This window comes from Apostichopus japonicus, chromosome 13, assembly GCF_037975245.1.
Source record: "Apostichopus japonicus isolate 1M-3 chromosome 13, ASM3797524v1, whole genome shotgun sequence".
Taxonomy (NCBI): Eukaryota; Metazoa; Echinodermata; class Holothuroidea; order Aspidochirotida; family Stichopodidae; genus Apostichopus; species Apostichopus japonicus.
In genome coordinates, this window is record NC_092573.1 from 26,120,776 (window position 1) to 26,138,384 (window position 17,609).

Here is a 17,609-nt window from a genome sequence, read left to right on the forward strand (position 1 = left end):
TTTATCGAGGTCCTCGTTTTTCAAGGCTCAGTAATATATAGAGTCTTACGAGAAAGGTTCGGTGTATCTTGCAGTAAATTTACGCGAAGGATCACAGTATATTGCATATAAGGCCGTGAAGCAGTGATGTGTATAGATGTACTGTGTATCTCTGACTACTGACTTATTACGTCCATTTATGAGGTGTATCTATCATTAAATAAGACTTCATATTGATACCGACATTAAGTTCAGATGCATTGTATTGAGTAGTTGGCTAAGAACTAGCCTACCTACAAAAACCTCGGTTCTTCATACCGTTCTTTATTATAGATTTCTGTTACTATTTTATTTTAAATTTTCACAGTAATGTACTCTTTGGCCTGGCAATTAGAGTTTCATTGCGGAAAAAGTCAAAGAGTTTGACACTTTCCCATTTCTTGTTTCAGTCTGATTAATAACAGTAGGAATAGTCTCTGACGTAGAACATTCGGGGTCGAATCATGAAGTCACTAATTCATCCGTTACAAAATATTGAAGCTTGAATGAAACAGAAACCTAACAATATTTTAACAATTGTGAGTTTGTATTTAATAACAGACGATATATTCTGAAAGTTGCTGTAAAAAGATGGATGATCTACATAACGAACCGAAGGAATGTTACAAAATAAACACAATCAAGTCTTTAGCTACTTAACAAGAATAAAAGGGCAGAAGTACAAAAATATAAATCTGTTACTGTAAGAAACAGGATGTAAACAAATTCAAACAGCTTAAAGAAGTAGCAGGAATAGATGGCGCTAACACACTCACATATACAGAGGGATCTGAATATCTGGCGCTCTTTCATTATTGTAGTCCTATAGTTTAAATCTCTTAGCATAAAATGACTTGCAATATGTGCTTTGCCAAGGGTAGAGTACTCCAGAAAAATCCCCACAGATGTAAGAGACGCCATATCAGAGAAAACATCAGAGAAAACATTAGAGAACACATCAGAGAAAGACTCCTCGATTGTCACTTTCTTTGGAGTAAAGAAAAGCTGTAACCAGGTTTACTATGAACCGAAAAGTACTTATGTGCTTTCACGCCCCACAAAAGAAATTATTGAAACTTGAAAACCATTATATTCCTTTTATTTTCTCATAGCAAATGAAAACTTGTCGAGGCATTCAAGGTCCATCAAACACTTCAAAGGAATCTTCTGATTGGATATATTGTCAGGTGAACCTAGTGCATATGCACATAGGCGTACAAGGAACTATGAAAGCCAGTCTACTTTTGTTCAAGTTCTTATAATTCACACTTTTTCTTTTCTTAAATGTATATGTATTTTTAATTCGCCCTTTAGTTTGACTAAGTTTGATATATAGAAGACCGTGAATAAGCCCTTTCAATATTAGGCCAATATTTATGATATCGTAATAAAAGATAAAATTGATTCCTACATCAGAGAAAACATTAGAGAACACATCAGAGAAAGACTCCTCGATTGTCACTTTCTTTGGAGTAAAGAAAAGCTGTAACCAGGTTTACTATGAACCGAAAAGTACTTATGTGCTTTCACGCCCCACAAAAGAAATTATTGAAACTTGAAAACCATTATATTCCTTTTATTTTCTCATAGCAAATGAAAACTTGTCGAGGCATTTAAGGTCCATCAAACACTTCAAAGGAATCTTCTGATTGGATATATTGTCAGGTGAACCTAGTGCATATGCACATAGGCGTAGGAGCCCAACTTGATGGGGAGGGGGGCTGTAACGACTTGCCCGAAAAATATAACCAAATTTTTTTCACGCGCGTTCAACATGTTAATGTACATATCATTTAGCCATGCATCGGTTATATCATCGCATGCCAATAACATACAATCTTTGCCGTGATGATACCCTTCCATATTGGTTATAATTTTTCGGGAAGTCGTTACAATAATAATGACAATAATTATAAAAGTTGAACCATTGAAAAACACAGTGAAATAGTAGGTGCCCGAAAAATTCTCAGCATATTGCCCGAAATTTCACAAAAAAAATATTTGGTGGGGGGGGGGGGCTGCAGCCCAGCTCCCGCCTCCTACGCCTATGCATATGCATGATATGTCGAATTAACAATGGGATGACTTAGCAAGGAGACATACACCCAGCTGTCATCATTGTTTTATAAGATAGAGATAACTGCTAAGCACAACTTGCCCAAACAGCTAAGAATTTTTCTTATTCCATTTGGGAGATATCACATATTTAATGTTCTTTCACATATAACGCTGAAGACTTGGTCAAGTCTTAATATGACATCATCGAGTCACACGTGCTTCAATTTATGTCTTGTCTTTATTTAATACAATGTTTATTTTCTAGAATGGAGATGGGTCATTTAATGCTGAATGTAAAATACATTGACCTTCCAATTTTGCTGCCCTCCTCCTCAAGCTGTTTGCTTTTCCGACTTGACCCCACTTTGGAATTTCTAGTGCCGCTATTGCCTAAAAATCGTTTACAGATATGTAAAATAAAAAGACTTTGCTTTAGTTCTAATTTACACGTTACACAAATACATGCATGCATTACAAGGAACTATGAAAGCCAGTCTACTTTTGTTCAAGTTCTTATAATTCACACTTTTTCTTTTCTTAAATGTATATGTATTTTTAATTCGCCCTTTAGTTTGACTAAGTTTGATATATAGAAGACCGTGAATAAGCCCTTTCAATATTAGGCCAATATTTATGATATCGTAATAAAAGATAAAATTGATTCCTACACAAAACAAAAGTAACAGTGTGAAGTTAAAAAACGTGAAAATGTGAAGTAAAAAAAAGTTAAAAAGTGACTAAATATATTTCAGATAAAGTAAAAGGGAAGATATTGGTCCAACTTCCATCTGGATAGCATTTTCTATTGCTGTGTTATAACAATTCTAAATCTATTCATTTTATTCATAAATGTAAATTGCGCAATAATGTCCGATGTCATTCCATTACCTGTCATTGATGCAATGAGGACCCCTCCATTAAGTAAAATCACTGTTTAGTTATGATGAAGTCACTTGATCACACATTAACAACATAACAACACCCAGTCATAGAATGTTGAATTACATTCCAAGGTAATATGATCCGTCGCTTCAATTTAAAGAGAACCGTGTCACAAGCTCGGCGTTATAGGCATCAATTTGTTTTTAATGCTCACCCTTCGTTTATTACATATTGTGTGAATTTAATGCCTAACAAGTGAAGTGTATAAATGTTTTTAAAAGATAACCTAAAATATTTGAATTTCAGAGAAAGTAAAGATGTGAAGTTAAGACAAATTGAAATAGAAATAGAGAGCAAGTTTACCATTCACTACTTCCTTAAGTAAACATAATGCGTGCCAGTACCATATAAGGGTTACTGTACATACTTCCTAACGTCACGTGCAACAGGTATTATTATCAATGTGTTTTATACGTTATAGTCATTTGCTTTTGTGCTGTGTGACGGTATTCAGCCATTTTCCCTATTACTTCCTTGTTCTGCAAGTCTGGGTAAGTCTTCTGAATTATATGCGATGTTTTGTCATTGAAGAATCCCAAATAGCTGTATTCAATAAGCATGGAAGAATACATTTGGTTTGATATGCTTGCATTTATCTATACAGGTTGTAACTCGCGGTATAACGGATTTTCTTGGAAGTTAGATATGTTCGAAAGACTGGAGACTTCAAATGGTAGAAATAAGATTAAGACAGGAAATTCTGCAGTTGCTGTTTACTAATATATTTACTGAATATACTTCACTGTAGCATTTCAAATGCTCTGTACAAAATATTTACAATAGGCAAATGACAAGTGATAGTAGGTTCATATTCTCAGCTCATAATCATATACTGGGATTAAAACTCCTAGTCATAACTCTGGAGGTCGCGCAAGCCTCCAGTGTTATATATAGCTATACTCTCCATATATTTTAGCTGTACTATATGTTAGCATATGTGTTAGCTAAATATACTAGCATCTAGTATTAGCTGTGGTGTCTCTAATATGTTAGCATATATGTTAGCTGTACTATATGTTAGCATACGGTGTGTGTTAGCTAAATAAACTAGCATCTATTAGCTGTGGTATCTCTAATATGTTAGCATATATGTTAGCTGTACTATATGTTAGCATATGTGTTAGCTAAATATACTAGCATCTAGTATTAGCTGTGGTGTCTCTAATATGTTAGCATATATGTTAGCTGTACTATATGTAAGCATATGTGTTAGCTAAATAAACTAGCATCTATTAGCTGTGGTATCTCTAATATGTTAGCATATATGTTAGCTGTACTATATGTAAGCATATGTGTTAGCTAAATATACTAGCATCTAGTATTAGCTGTGGTGTCTCTAATATGTTAGCATATATGTTAGCTGTACTATATGTTAGCATATGTGTTAGCTAAATAAACTAGCATCTATTAGCTGTGGTATCTCTAATATGTTAGCATATATGTTAGCTGTACTATACGTAAGCATATGTGTTAGCTAAATATACTAGCATCTAGTATTAGCTGTGGTGTCTCTAATATGTTAGCATATATGTTAGCTGTACTATATGTTAGCATATGTGTTAGCTAAATAAACTAGCATCTATTAGCTGTGGTATCTCTAATATGTTAGCATATATGTTAGCTGTACTATATGTAAGCATATGTGTTAGCTAAATATACTAGCATCTAGTATTAGCTGTGGTGTCTCTAATATGTTAGCATATATGTTAGCTGTACTATATGTTAGCATATGTGTTAGCTAAATAAACTAGCATCTATTAGCTGTGGTATCTCTAATATGTTAGCATATATGTTAGCTGTACTATATGTAAGCATATGTGTTAGCTAAATATACTAGCATCTAGTATTAGCTGTGGTGTCTCTAATATGTTAGCATATATGTTAGCTGTACTATATGTAAGCATATGTGTTAGCTAAATAAACTAGCATCTATTAGCTGTGGTATCTCTAATATGTTAGCATATATGTTAGCTGTACTATATGTAAGCATATGTGTTAGCTAAATATACTAGCATCTAGTATTAGCTGTGGTGTCTCTAATATGTTAGCATATATGTTAGCTGTACTATATGTTAGCATACGGTATGTGTTAGCTAAATAAACTAGCATCTATTAGCTGTGGTATCTCTATTATGTTAGCATATATGTAAGCTGTACTATATGTTAGCATATGTGTTAGCTAAATAAACTAGCATCTATTAGCTGTGGTATCTCTAATATGTTAGCATATATGTTAGCTGTACTATATGTAAGCATATGTGTTAGCTAAATATACTAGCATCTAGTATTAGCTGTGGTGTCTCTAATATGTTAGCATATATGTTAGCTGTACTATATGTTCGCATATGTGTTAGCTAAATAAACTAGCATCTATTAGCTGTGGTATCTCTAATATGTTAGCATATATTTTAGCTGTACTTTATGTTCGCATATGTGTTAGCTAAATAAACTAGCATCTATTAGCTGTGGTGTCTCTAATATGTTAGCATATATGTTAGCTGTACTATATGTTAGCATATGTGTTAGCTAAATATACTAGCATCTATTAGCTGTAGTGTCTCTAATATGTTAGCATATATGTTAGCTGTACTATATGTAAGCATATATGTTAGCTGTACTATATGTTAGCATATGTGTTAGCTAAATATACTAGCATCTATTAGCTGTGGTATCTTTAATATGTTAGCATATATGTTAGCTGTACTATATGTAAGCATATGTGTTAGCTTAATATACTAGCATCTATTAGCATGTGGTATCTTCAATATTTTAGCATAAGTTACATGTACTACTGTTCTAGGAAATAGGCATGGTCAAATAACCACAAGCCATTTCCCAGAAAGGCTATAGCATGTCGAACATGGTCAGATTCACCAAAAGATACAGAGAACAATGAATTGACTAAACATGGCCATACACAATAACAATGTTTAATAGCTCTTGTATGCGGACAATTTTCATTTCGTTGTAATATTCAGTTGTGTTCCCCGTTCTAAGGGGAAAAACAACCAAATACGTCATATCAAGTTCTGAAGTACCAACCACACGAAGGGAGCCTTTGCAAGTGAGTAGCCACACACACAATACTGCTAGCTATGATGTGGCTATATCAATTTAAAGAAAATTTGTAGCATTTCTTTGAAATGCTTCTGAATAGCTATTTGTAGGGTATTAATAATATGTGACATTCCTCAGATAGTTTCCATAAACCGAGCTTTTCATACAGCCTGAACTGGCAGCCTGAATCGTCAACCGTGGCTGCTTATATTCGGCTTCGTTACCTTAAATCTCTGCATTGCATAACTTGGTCAGAAAAACTTCGTTATTGTCAAAAATTTGCTGCTCTTTTTTTGTGTGTTTATTTTTAAGTCAAAAAGATCTTATGAAACAATAAGAAAGTGTAAATGTTATTTTATATACGTGTTGAAGGAGTTCATATCCCACGATATTCTAGTGTTGCAGTCTAGTATTAGAGAAAAAAATGATGACACTATTTTTTCTGGCACCTCCAAACTATGACTGTACACTTATATCTAGCGAATAAACATGCACCTACTGCCTACCTACCTACTACCTTGACCTATACTACCGTGGTCGAAAAAGCTTTTGTTTGTTTCGCAAAAGGCCAAAGCTCTTCTAATCTGTTTGCTTACTACTCAGTGATTTCGAAAATAAAACAGCGGCAATGGCGCACCAAGACTCTCCAGAATTTATAGTTCAGGTTCATTTCCGTTTACGAAGTTTTTTGATTTCGAATATCAAGTTGCACAAACAACAGGGCTTCAAAACTCCAAAGGTTGTTTGCTTTAGCTAACTTATCATATGTTAAAGTAAGGATATAATAGCAATATATAGGCCTAGTGACAACTATAGAAACGTACGGTGGCACACAGGGAACATTTGTTTTACATAAAAACGTAAATGATGATTTGTTTAATAAAAAAGTCTTTCAACTTACTCTTTTTTTATATACAAAATCTCCGAAAATAATATTGAACAAAACCTCCGTAGACAGACACTGCAGGAAACTGTAGGAGGGGACAAGATTACAAATAATAATTATACTGTGCACAATACCGCAAGTAAAAAGCAATTATAGAAATACCTGCACTTGATGAGAAATGTAGAGTTCCACCTCAAAAATGAATTAAGCTTAAAATAGAAAGTCATTGCATCGGGAACCACAGCCATGTTCTTGCATGTAAATATATAGTACTTTGTTTACAGAACAAAAAAGTTAATAATGACTGTTCATTTGAACTACATCGCCGAAGTTTACAATTAATTCACCTATATTACATTTCTCTCTTAAACAGTTATTGCAAATTGCATCCCAAAACTCTTTTACTAATGGACAAAAGTAGAAAAGATGATATTTCAAAACATAAAAAAGCAATGCAATTATCAAGTATAATAAGTATAATGCAACTGGTATTAATACAAACTGACTAGCAAAATCCCCTACAGGTACTAACAAATTCAAAAGAGCAAAAGAATTACATACTTGACGGATAAAGCAATTGGAAGTGATAATATCACAGTTTTATTAACATTACAAGAAAGAAGAAAATCACCGCCATATTTGTATAAGGCATCTTTAAAACGTAGCCTACTTTCCAAGGTCTAAAATGTTCGTCAATGTACATTTCTAGCCAGCTTGTCTTTAAACTGTTGACAAAAACATGGAGATTAATAATACTAAAACGACCATTAATTTTTACATTACAGAGAACATACCTCTTAACATTATCTGTTTTATTGTTCCACATAAAATTATAAAAGAGCTTATTAAGGTCTTTAACAAATGAGCAGGAGGATTGGGGAGAACTTGAAATTGGGAAATTAGAAATGTATTGTTAACAAGGATCTTTCCAATTGGAGTGAGGTCTCTCAAAGACCGCAGTGGAAGAAGATATTGAATGCAAGAAAGCTTATGTAGGTAATGCAGACGATGAAAGTCATCATTATGGCGGAAAAGACACATTCCGAAATACTTCATAGAATTTATTACGTAAAGTAAGTTAAAGCGATTAGGGTCAAAAGGGCGACGCTTCAACAGACTGCCAAGCACAACAAAATATGTCTTTCCATGATTGATTGTAAGCCCCGAAGCATTGTAAAACAAATTGAGGACATTATTCACCTCAGAGAGAGAGAGAGGTGGAGGCAGCTGCAGTGGAGAGAGATGAAAGAACTGTATCATCCGAAAACTTAGATTTTTTAAAGGAACTTCAGAAATCGTTATACCATTAATCGATGGGTTGAAATTAATTAAGGAGCCAAGAATTTCAGTACATATAATGAATAAGGTGGTAACTAAGTAATGGGTACTGGTATAAAATATATATTTGACATTTAAGTAGTATGTATGCACCGTTCGCACCTTTTGTGCGGGTGGGTAAATGTGGTGGGTAAGTGTAGTGGGTGAACTGGAAGTTAATGGCTCCCCAATTAGGGCAATCGTTGATATATCATACATAATAAAAGTATAACATAGGTATATATATATTCATAAATGTAAATATAGGCCTAGATTATTATATATTGATAAAAGTAGGCTATACTTGTAAAAGTATATATAGGCCTAGGTATTTATACATTTATAAAAGTATACTTATAAAAGTAAATACAGGCCTAGGTATTTATAAGTATACTTATACAAGTATATATAGGCCTAGGTATTTATACATTTATAAAAGTATACTTATAAAAGTAAATACAGGCCTAGGTAGTTATAAGTATACTTATACAAGTATATATAGGCCTAGGTATTTATATATTAATAAAAGTAGACGGATGTACCAGAAAATAAGTAAAATTATATAAATTACTACTTTCCACAAAAAGTCACTCAGAAAATGAACAAAGAAAAGGAGAACTGAACGACAATTGCGAATACCAAAAATGTTTAAAAAATAATTAGGTAAATAAGATGTAGGCGATTTTAATTAGGATGGAGAGTTTCTTTCATACAGAGACAAGTATTTGTAAAGCAACGATCATAAATTTCAGAAGCTTTAAAATCTGAACGCAAAGGATCAGCAGAAAGCGTGATTAAAGTAATCAGTACAATTGTTGTTACGCAAAATGATATTCACATACACTGAACCTTAGATAAACGACTTGAAATTTAGCCGCAATTTAATATAGAAGTTTTTTAACGATTGTTTAGATGGTTGTTTAGATAGTCACTCGGTACAAAAAAATGTACGAGAAACGGATTTGACATGCTGGTAACTTACGGGGGAACAAATGTCACACGCTTTTGACATCAATAGACTATTAGGTTTAGTCTCAGTTTGGATATTCACTTCTGGAATTTGTGTGACTTCAAAGCCTTTTGAAATGCAACCATGCGAACGATGGTTGTAAGTCTAGTTTGGGTGTCTGTGAGTATCGGCACCCAATCCTCACGTGACACCGTTTTGCACACAGTTTAATATGTCGAGCAATGTCATCATGCATGATACAGCTCAATGAATGACGTTTTTTGTGGACCGGGAATACCCTATGGTTAAGGTTAACCCCTAGGGTAAACCCTAACCCGAGAAATACTGCATCACATGTAGTATCGTGCAATACCGTACTCCTTGAAGCAATGCAACTTGCCACATTATAACTTGTCTTGAGGTCTTGGTGGTATCGGTATTTAGGTGATGAATATGCATTACTTGAAGCGGACACCAGACGCACCACTACATGAATCATATTATTTCCACTGTTGTCGGTCTACAGTATTAGTCATGTATGTATATGGGCCGCTTGCACGTTTTCGTTTGGTTTCACGCGCTACCATGGGCGGCGATCCTGGGGGGGGGGATGGGGGGATATATCCCCCCATGAAAATGGGTGGAGGGGATGTAATACACCATATCCCCCCACCAAATGCCAGGAATAAGAATATTTTCATGCCTTCATTTATGCATCATCGTGAATGTACGGCTCTTTTTAGCTTCATTTCTCGCCTATACCATAAACGCAGTGCGATCTTTTCAAATAAACCGTCTTTATAAAGCAAAAATAGTTGACTGTAGGCTTCATTGGCCCTATAACAACAAAATGTATTATTGCGCCCACGGTATTGATATAGTACATATATGCACCCTCATAGTATTCATATAGGCCCTATAGTACAGTAGGCCTACACACGTACATGTTCCCTCGAACAGCTGAGAATCTCATGTTACCAGGGTAATACTTAATTAGGGGCGTCGGAGCGGTTCGCCGGACCAATATTCACGGCGCAAAAAAAAGGAGAAAAAAGTAGCACTAAGAAGAAAAAAAGGCAAAAAATAAAGAACCAAAATGAAAACATACTTCAAAATGTGTTTCAGAAGATTAATCGGGTACAAAAACAGACAAGGGAGAATGCACAGAAGAAAAGCTCGGGAAGTGCCATTTCCTGCAATCTGGGAGGAATTTTTTTCAAAATTTTCTCCATTACGCTACGCGCCAACCAATGGTAGCGCGTAGCGTAGTTTGACCTTCCAAACGTCCCCCACCCCCCGATAATTATGGTAGATGGCCACACTCTGATCTTCCGTACCAATCCTAAATAGCTTCCGACGCCCCTGTTAATACACGTACGTTTCACCTGGATGCCCTAGCAATCGGTACCTAGGAATGTAACTATGTGTAATTGTGTATTGCATGTGTATAGGCCTATAATAGCCTGCATGAGGCCATTTTCTTCATCGAATAATATAAAGAGCTCTCGAACATTCTAACGTAGCGCCTGAAACAAGATTGACAGGGGCAATTTTCCAAAAATAACACCCGAAATTAAAAAAATAGTATTTTGGATCCTGATTATGAGATATTTCGGACATGAAATCCCTATTTTAAAGTTGGGTATATGCCGCTTGGAAACCTCGGCAAGTGCCGTTTCCGGCCAACTAGAGGGTTTGTAAATCCCAAAATTTTCTTGTACGCTTCGCGCCAACTCATGGTGGCGCTACGCTTAGATAGTCAACAAGGTCATATCCCCCCACTCGGAAGTACGGATCGCCGCCCATGCGCGCTACTGTGTTTGGAATAAATCATAACTGAATACAACAATTTAAAGCGAGACATAATCGCGTTACTAGTCCCTTCTCATGCTTAAAGCCTGTATTGTCACCTACTGTCATGTTAAGTCAAGACGGATAATTTCATTGAAAAGGTGTTGAATTGCAGTAAACTTGCAGAGTAAAATATTAAAATTTTGACGGCACCTTAAAATTTCCATAGATAAAGGATGACTATGAGAGGCGACATCTTTTAGCATAGAGTATATTGAAAACTCTGTTGTGATTCAAGGCTCGAGAGAGGAAAGATAGTGGCATTCCAGTTGGAGAGCCTGAAGGTGTGTGTGTGTGTGTGTGGGGGGGGGGGGGGGTTCAGTGGAAGCCATACAGCAGCGCCCCGACTTTCCTCTCGACGCCTTTGTCAATCAGTATAAATGTATTAAACCAGAGGAAGAAGGGTGTACCATGAGGTGTTCAATTTAAGCAAACTAAGAACCACTTATTTATTTGTTACTTATATATCTGTTAATATTTGTTTGCAGAATTTACAAAGAGTAGAAATCAAGATGGAAGGGAAGATTTCTGAAGAAGATTCCTTGGATCATACGGAGGACCTAGCAAAACAACATCACATAAAAGATCAATTTGTCAAACTTAATCATGAATGTCACGCTTATGCGAAGAAAACATTTAAAGACATTGACAAGACAGCTTACAGAGTGCCTGACGTATTATTCCCAAGAGACGGCCAAAGTGGAGATTATTTGACAATGGACGATGTAAGGCTTGGCCTACACTCCAAATTTGCCGACGATAAACACAAAGTTATCTCCATAAGAAAATTGCTTGAGGAACGACGTGGAACGTCTGCTGTTGAAAAGATAGCTCAACGGTTGTATAACTGGGGGACTTCACACGGGGAGGGTATTTTTATTATTTGTAATTATCCATTTCAAAATTACCTTACTAAATTTAACACAGAGAATGCCGTAGGTGACCACGACATAATTGCCATTGGGGAGTTTGGGTTCGTGTTTATCCAAGTGAAGGCGGCTACCGTCAAAGATAAAAACACTAATCTAACTCAAATTAGTCAAGACCCAAAATATAATGCAGGGGAAAATGACTCTGCCGCATCAAATGTGTATGGTGACTCTGACACTACTAGTCAAGCTACGAACCAAAAGTTATTTTGGCAAGAAAATGTTAATAAGGCCGTTTTGCAATTAATCAAGGACAAACGTGTATTTCTTGAGATGAACAAAGATTTAGAATTTGTGAAATACGCACCATTTCATTTTATTGTTGGAGTTCCGGAGATAAGAAACAGCCATGTCGCTACAGTGGACGAGTACATCCAAAAGACGTTAAGTGAAGAAAATGAGACCATGAGAGTCATCGCTTTAACACAACAAGATTTATCGACCCAAGTGAGGTTCAATCAGTGGTTCAAAAATTGGGTTTTGTTAAATTGTGTAACGAAGCGATATTTCTGTACGGACAATATTTACACGTTAGTGGGGCGCTATACAAATCCAGATTATTCAAAGTTATCACGCTTAAGTACGCCAGGTGCAGGAACAAAACGAGCGAGCACCCTCATTTCCTTTCTTCACTTTACCCAGAGGCAAGAAGAAATTTTAAGCAAAAACCGAAGACGCCAAGTTATAGCTGGAGGCTATGGTACAGGCAAGACATTTGTTCTGGTGGAAGAAGCAGTCAATCTTGTTCTTGGTCACACAGGGATAGGACACATGGAGGAATCAAAGAAAACGAAAGAAAATTGGAAGAAAAAGGATGGAAATATTGACAATCAAATGGAGAGCAAAGAAAAGGATAGCCTTGCTGATGGAAGAGATGCCAATAGTTCGTGCATTCCACGGAGATTAGAGGACGGTGACGAGAACGATGGATCAACAGTCGCTGACCTTGAAAACCATGACAATGTTAACGGCAATTTGAAAAACTTTGTGTTTCTTATTTCTTGTTCGAATGTTGGTGAGAATGGATTCGTTTTCAACGATCCAGATCTTCTTATTGACCAGATTGAAATTCATTTACAAAAGCGATTAGTGAAGCGAATACCCAAAAAATCATCACAGCATCCACAAAAAGTAAAGCAAAAAGTCAACAAAGTCGATGAAAGCAGTCGTGATGGATTGAAGGGACGGAACAACATCGAAATATGGAAAATAGACGAGGCTATCAAAGCGGCTTTGCCAAATCAGAAATCATCCCATTCTAATATAGCATGTGAAGCCTTTACTGTGGATGTTTTGCTTCAAGTCATACGATACCTGGTGCAATCCAAAGCTGGATATCGATGCCACGTACTCCTAGATGAATTTCCTGCCTTTGATCTTGTACATGAGTTTCAGTGGGAGAAACTGCAACCTCTGCATACGGAGTTTCCCGACATGAGGCTCTGGGTCACTCTCTCTGCTGAGGGAAACATGCAGACTTTGCTGTCATGTGAGGACTTGGGACAAATTCGAGACGACCTTAAAGTTCCCCAAGATATTCATCTGGGTCTCCTGGAAGAATCCAAGCGAATGTCTAAGAGTGTGTTTAATTTAATGGTACAAACCCAGAAATATGAAGGCAAGACTGAACGAGAGCACTTTCGTTGTGGAATCGAAATATCGGAATACACACCGATGTGGCTACCAATGACGTCATGTACATGTTACAATATCGCCAAAGGTTTCTTTGAGTGTACTTGCATGACGTCAAGATTAGTAGTTTGCCTAAAAGAGATTTGGAAGAGAATCTCTCGAATGGGCAATCACGAGGTGTACATTCTCATTCACGTGATAATGTTTAAAGAGTTACGCGAGAAGTTAGTCAAAATGTGGACAGAGGGATTGAGATCAATTGGTGTTAGTTGTAACGTGAACCTACCAAATCTTGAAAACTACTCATATACAGTACCGGCTGAAGATGCAACGCTACCCAAAGCTACAATAATACATAATAGATACTTTCATGGGTGTGAGGGGAAGGTTATGATTATTTTCCCCCCATTAGGGGGCCCTCAGTTCGAGCCTATGGAGTCGAATGGTTTATCTCTTGCCATACCTTTTGACAGTGTCATAGCCAGGTCAATGGCGAGATTGTTTATCGTCACTCCAACTGAGGAGGGTATGATTCAGTACAGTGAAGAATTGTGTAAGTACATTCAATGTGAAAAGAACAAAGAACAACGAGAAGGAAGTGGAGATCAACAAACTGCCAAGCGAGCAAAATGGGACAGGTTCTTATCAATTTTCAAATTCAGAAAGTCTCTCCCATCGTACCTTTCGAAGATGGTTAGTGAGGACGTACTTGTGAAATGTGTAACAGATCGCTTGGCTACCACAAATTTTGTGACATCAGACTGTGATGGTGGCGCTGTAATTGCTAAGAATGCACCCGAAGCCCCTATCACAAAATGGTACATGGCATCTTGAATAATGTATGATCGAAACAAAATGCATTCTAATTCTAATGTGTGGTAGATACCAACAAATTTCACTGATACAACTAGTTTTCCACGTACTCTATTTAAGTTTATTGCAAAGCTGTCATTGATAACGTCGTAATATGTTATGATATGGTATAGCTCTCTAAACTATGGCTCAGATTGTGTAGTAGCAACATATACAACTATAATGCAAACTGTGAAGGGGTCATGCCCCCACCGTGACCATCCCTCCCCTCCCATACATCGATGTTCATCATAAGCTATATAATCGGTAGTTATAGTTTCTAAATGTGTATCACGCCTGTTATATATAACCCTGGTGTCATGAATGACACAGTGGGCTTGTTGTTGCTAATTGATAGTAGAAGCAATTTCTGTAAATAGTGTAGAAAGTTTAAATTAAAAAGAGTAAACAGATACTTCCTGCCTCTGCTGAGTATATAGCAGATTAGTGATGGTTATTTTACTTTCACAAAGCCTTTTTGTATGGATCTTTTGCTACTTATCTCTTCTGAGATAAACTGAGCCTGCTAGACAAAACGCTTGTGGTTATACCTGGAATAATGGCATTTAGAGAGACAGTGTTTGGTGGGAAAGGGTTACAAAATATCCCAGAGCTGGGAAGGGGGGGGGGGCAAATTATGATATGAATATTTATGTGGACTAATCCATCATGTAATTTCTGATTGGTTACCATATTAGTTGGTCAACTGCATCGTTGCTAGAAGTAACCAATAGGATGGGGGGAGTCATGTGACCAAGAGTTGTTGTCACTTACTTCTGGTAAAGTTGTACCTTGTTTAGATTAGGTCTGGAGAGTTCGATTTTTCATTTAGAGAGAACAAGACTTCTCTTGCTTAATCTGTTGTACTTGTAATATTTTGTTAATGAAGAAGTGTTGTATATATTGGGAGTTTTTGAAGATATCCATCATGTAACGCTATATTCTTAAATTATGATGAGACTGTCATAATAGTTTCCTTTTGGGAAGTGTTCTGGATCTTGTAGAGATGGTAACAATTAATGGACGTTTTGTATTTCACTTAATTGTTGTTCTTGGATCCTACCTGTACTTTGTATTTACCTAAGTAACCGGATGCTACCCCACCGAACTGTAGACGTCACTCTAAACTTGTTTAAACCATTTTGTAAATCGCTGGAGTGTTGTTTGTTACGGAGCACACTGATACACACCGGAACCCTACTTCGCGAAAATGAACTTTCCGCGATTAAGTAAGAAAGCGAGCAGTTCACGACACAACCAGTTTAAAACCAGATAAGTTTAAGTATTCCTTTTATTGTAACCTTGTCATGGCCATAGACAATAAGTTTTAAGTTTTTCTAAGTTCTAAATGTTCAGTGTATAGTACAGTGCACACCGTGACCTTATTACTGTTTCATATTGTCTATACCGCCTGTGCTGCATCTTGATGTACAGTGTTCAGTACCACAGTAACCAGTATGTTATGTAACTGCAAGAATGAATATTTAAGAGTGTGGTCAAGTTGACATATTTGTAATGTAGATCCTTTTGATTGTATTGTGCCATTGATAGCCTTGTTATATCCCCATTTCCCACAATTAGAGGATTGAAAATATAAGTAGTTCATGGCACATTTCTTTGTGTTTTGTGTCTTTCATTGTAAACCTGTGTAGAACTAACTCGGCAGTTGTAATTGAATATCAGCATTGAACCATTCGGATATGGAGAGAATTTTATCCTGTCTTGAGACCTAGGCAGGGCCGGATTTAGATATGTGGAGGCCCGTGGGCAACCTTCAGTGGTGGAGGCCCCCCCCTCCAGTGATCGCCGTCCTGGGGGAGGTATGTAAGGGGAGGGGTATTGGATTTTTTCCAATAATTAAGGGTTCTTGGATGCGAAATGGTGCAGTATTTTGTGATTTCTGAAGTAAATTTTGTGAATTATGAAGAATTTTCATTACGGTATGTAGGCCTGTTTGCCTGCAAAATTTTCAGTACAAGTAAAAAGGTTGCTACAACCTCTCTCACTCTCTGGAAACTGCAAAATGTTTTCAAAATCAAGGTTAGGGTTAGAATATCAGGTCAGGGTCCATTAAAAGGGGATGTGGAGCATTTTCTTTCATAATCCGACGTCAAAAATGACTAAAGTTATCTAGAAATTGGGTTCTGGAGAAAGGGGGTGTTGTCCCATTTCCAAGAATTTGATCGGCCTGCATATGCTAATTATCCCGGAAAACCGGAAAAACTCACACCCCGGGCCTAAACTTGCTTTTAGCTGGACTGGACTAACATGATTCATGACGAACATGTTAATGCCAATTGCCAACTGCCCAGACGTGCACGGGCCTGTGTATGTGTGTGTAGAGGGGGTGAGAAGACAGTTGTTTCATCATTGCACATGAAAAGAATCAATTAGCAATACCTGTCTGAAACCTAGCGGGAGGTGATGACAGGCGCACTGTCAGGGTGTACTGAAATGTTTCAACCAAAACTATTAACCTAGTTCTAAAGAAAATAGACGTTGAGATTGATGACTTTGGATATTAGGCCAATCATGTTTGTCTGCCGACGTGTGATTTGCAATAACGGGAAAACAACCACTTAGCTGTTTCTACCATTCACAAAGAGATACAATTAAAATTGAATATGACTTCAAGCGTATGCATGGCGTAAGCCGCGCGCAATATGATTTTGATTGATGATATTTGTCAGCCTACATTTAATTTTTTTTCTTCAAATTTCCCCTTATATATATTTTTTCATGAAGTATGTGGAGGCCCCTTGTTGTGGAGGCCCGTGGGCAGCTGCCCACGTTGCCCATTGGTAAATCCGGCCCTGGACCTAGGCCCACTTGATACACATATTGCTGACCCATTGTCCTAATTACCTTGACCGAAGGTAAGGAGGGTTACATATACAACTAATTGACCCTTCCCCCTCCCAAATTCTTTTATAGTGAAAGGTACATGATTCTTTCTATAGGGAAGATTCCATCTACGTTATGTGGGCCTTTTGTTTGAGTGCAAGAACCCTATTGTTTTGGGTGAAGGTGTGTATTGCCACGTACAGTAGACTGACCTATCTGTATAATGCCATAATGTAATTGTACATCAACATAGTGGTCTATAGTGCAATGAAGC

The 17,609-nt window shown here is 36.8% G+C and overlaps 1 protein-coding gene across 1 annotated transcript; it reads left to right on the forward strand.

The window, feature by feature from the left end:
• The first annotated feature begins 3,382 nt into the window (after window positions 1–3,382).
• Window positions 3,383–16,103, forward strand: LOC139978408 (uncharacterized). Its single transcript, XM_071988621.1, has 2 exons — window positions 3,383–3,509; window positions 11,567–16,103. Exons 1-2 carry the CDS (start codon window positions 3,420–3,422, stop codon window positions 14,471–14,473), a joined length of 2,997 nt encoding a protein of 998 aa, XP_071844722.1. The 5' UTR covers window positions 3,383–3,419; the 3' UTR covers window positions 14,474–16,103.
• The last annotated feature ends 1,506 nt before the right edge of the window (window positions 16,104–17,609 follow it).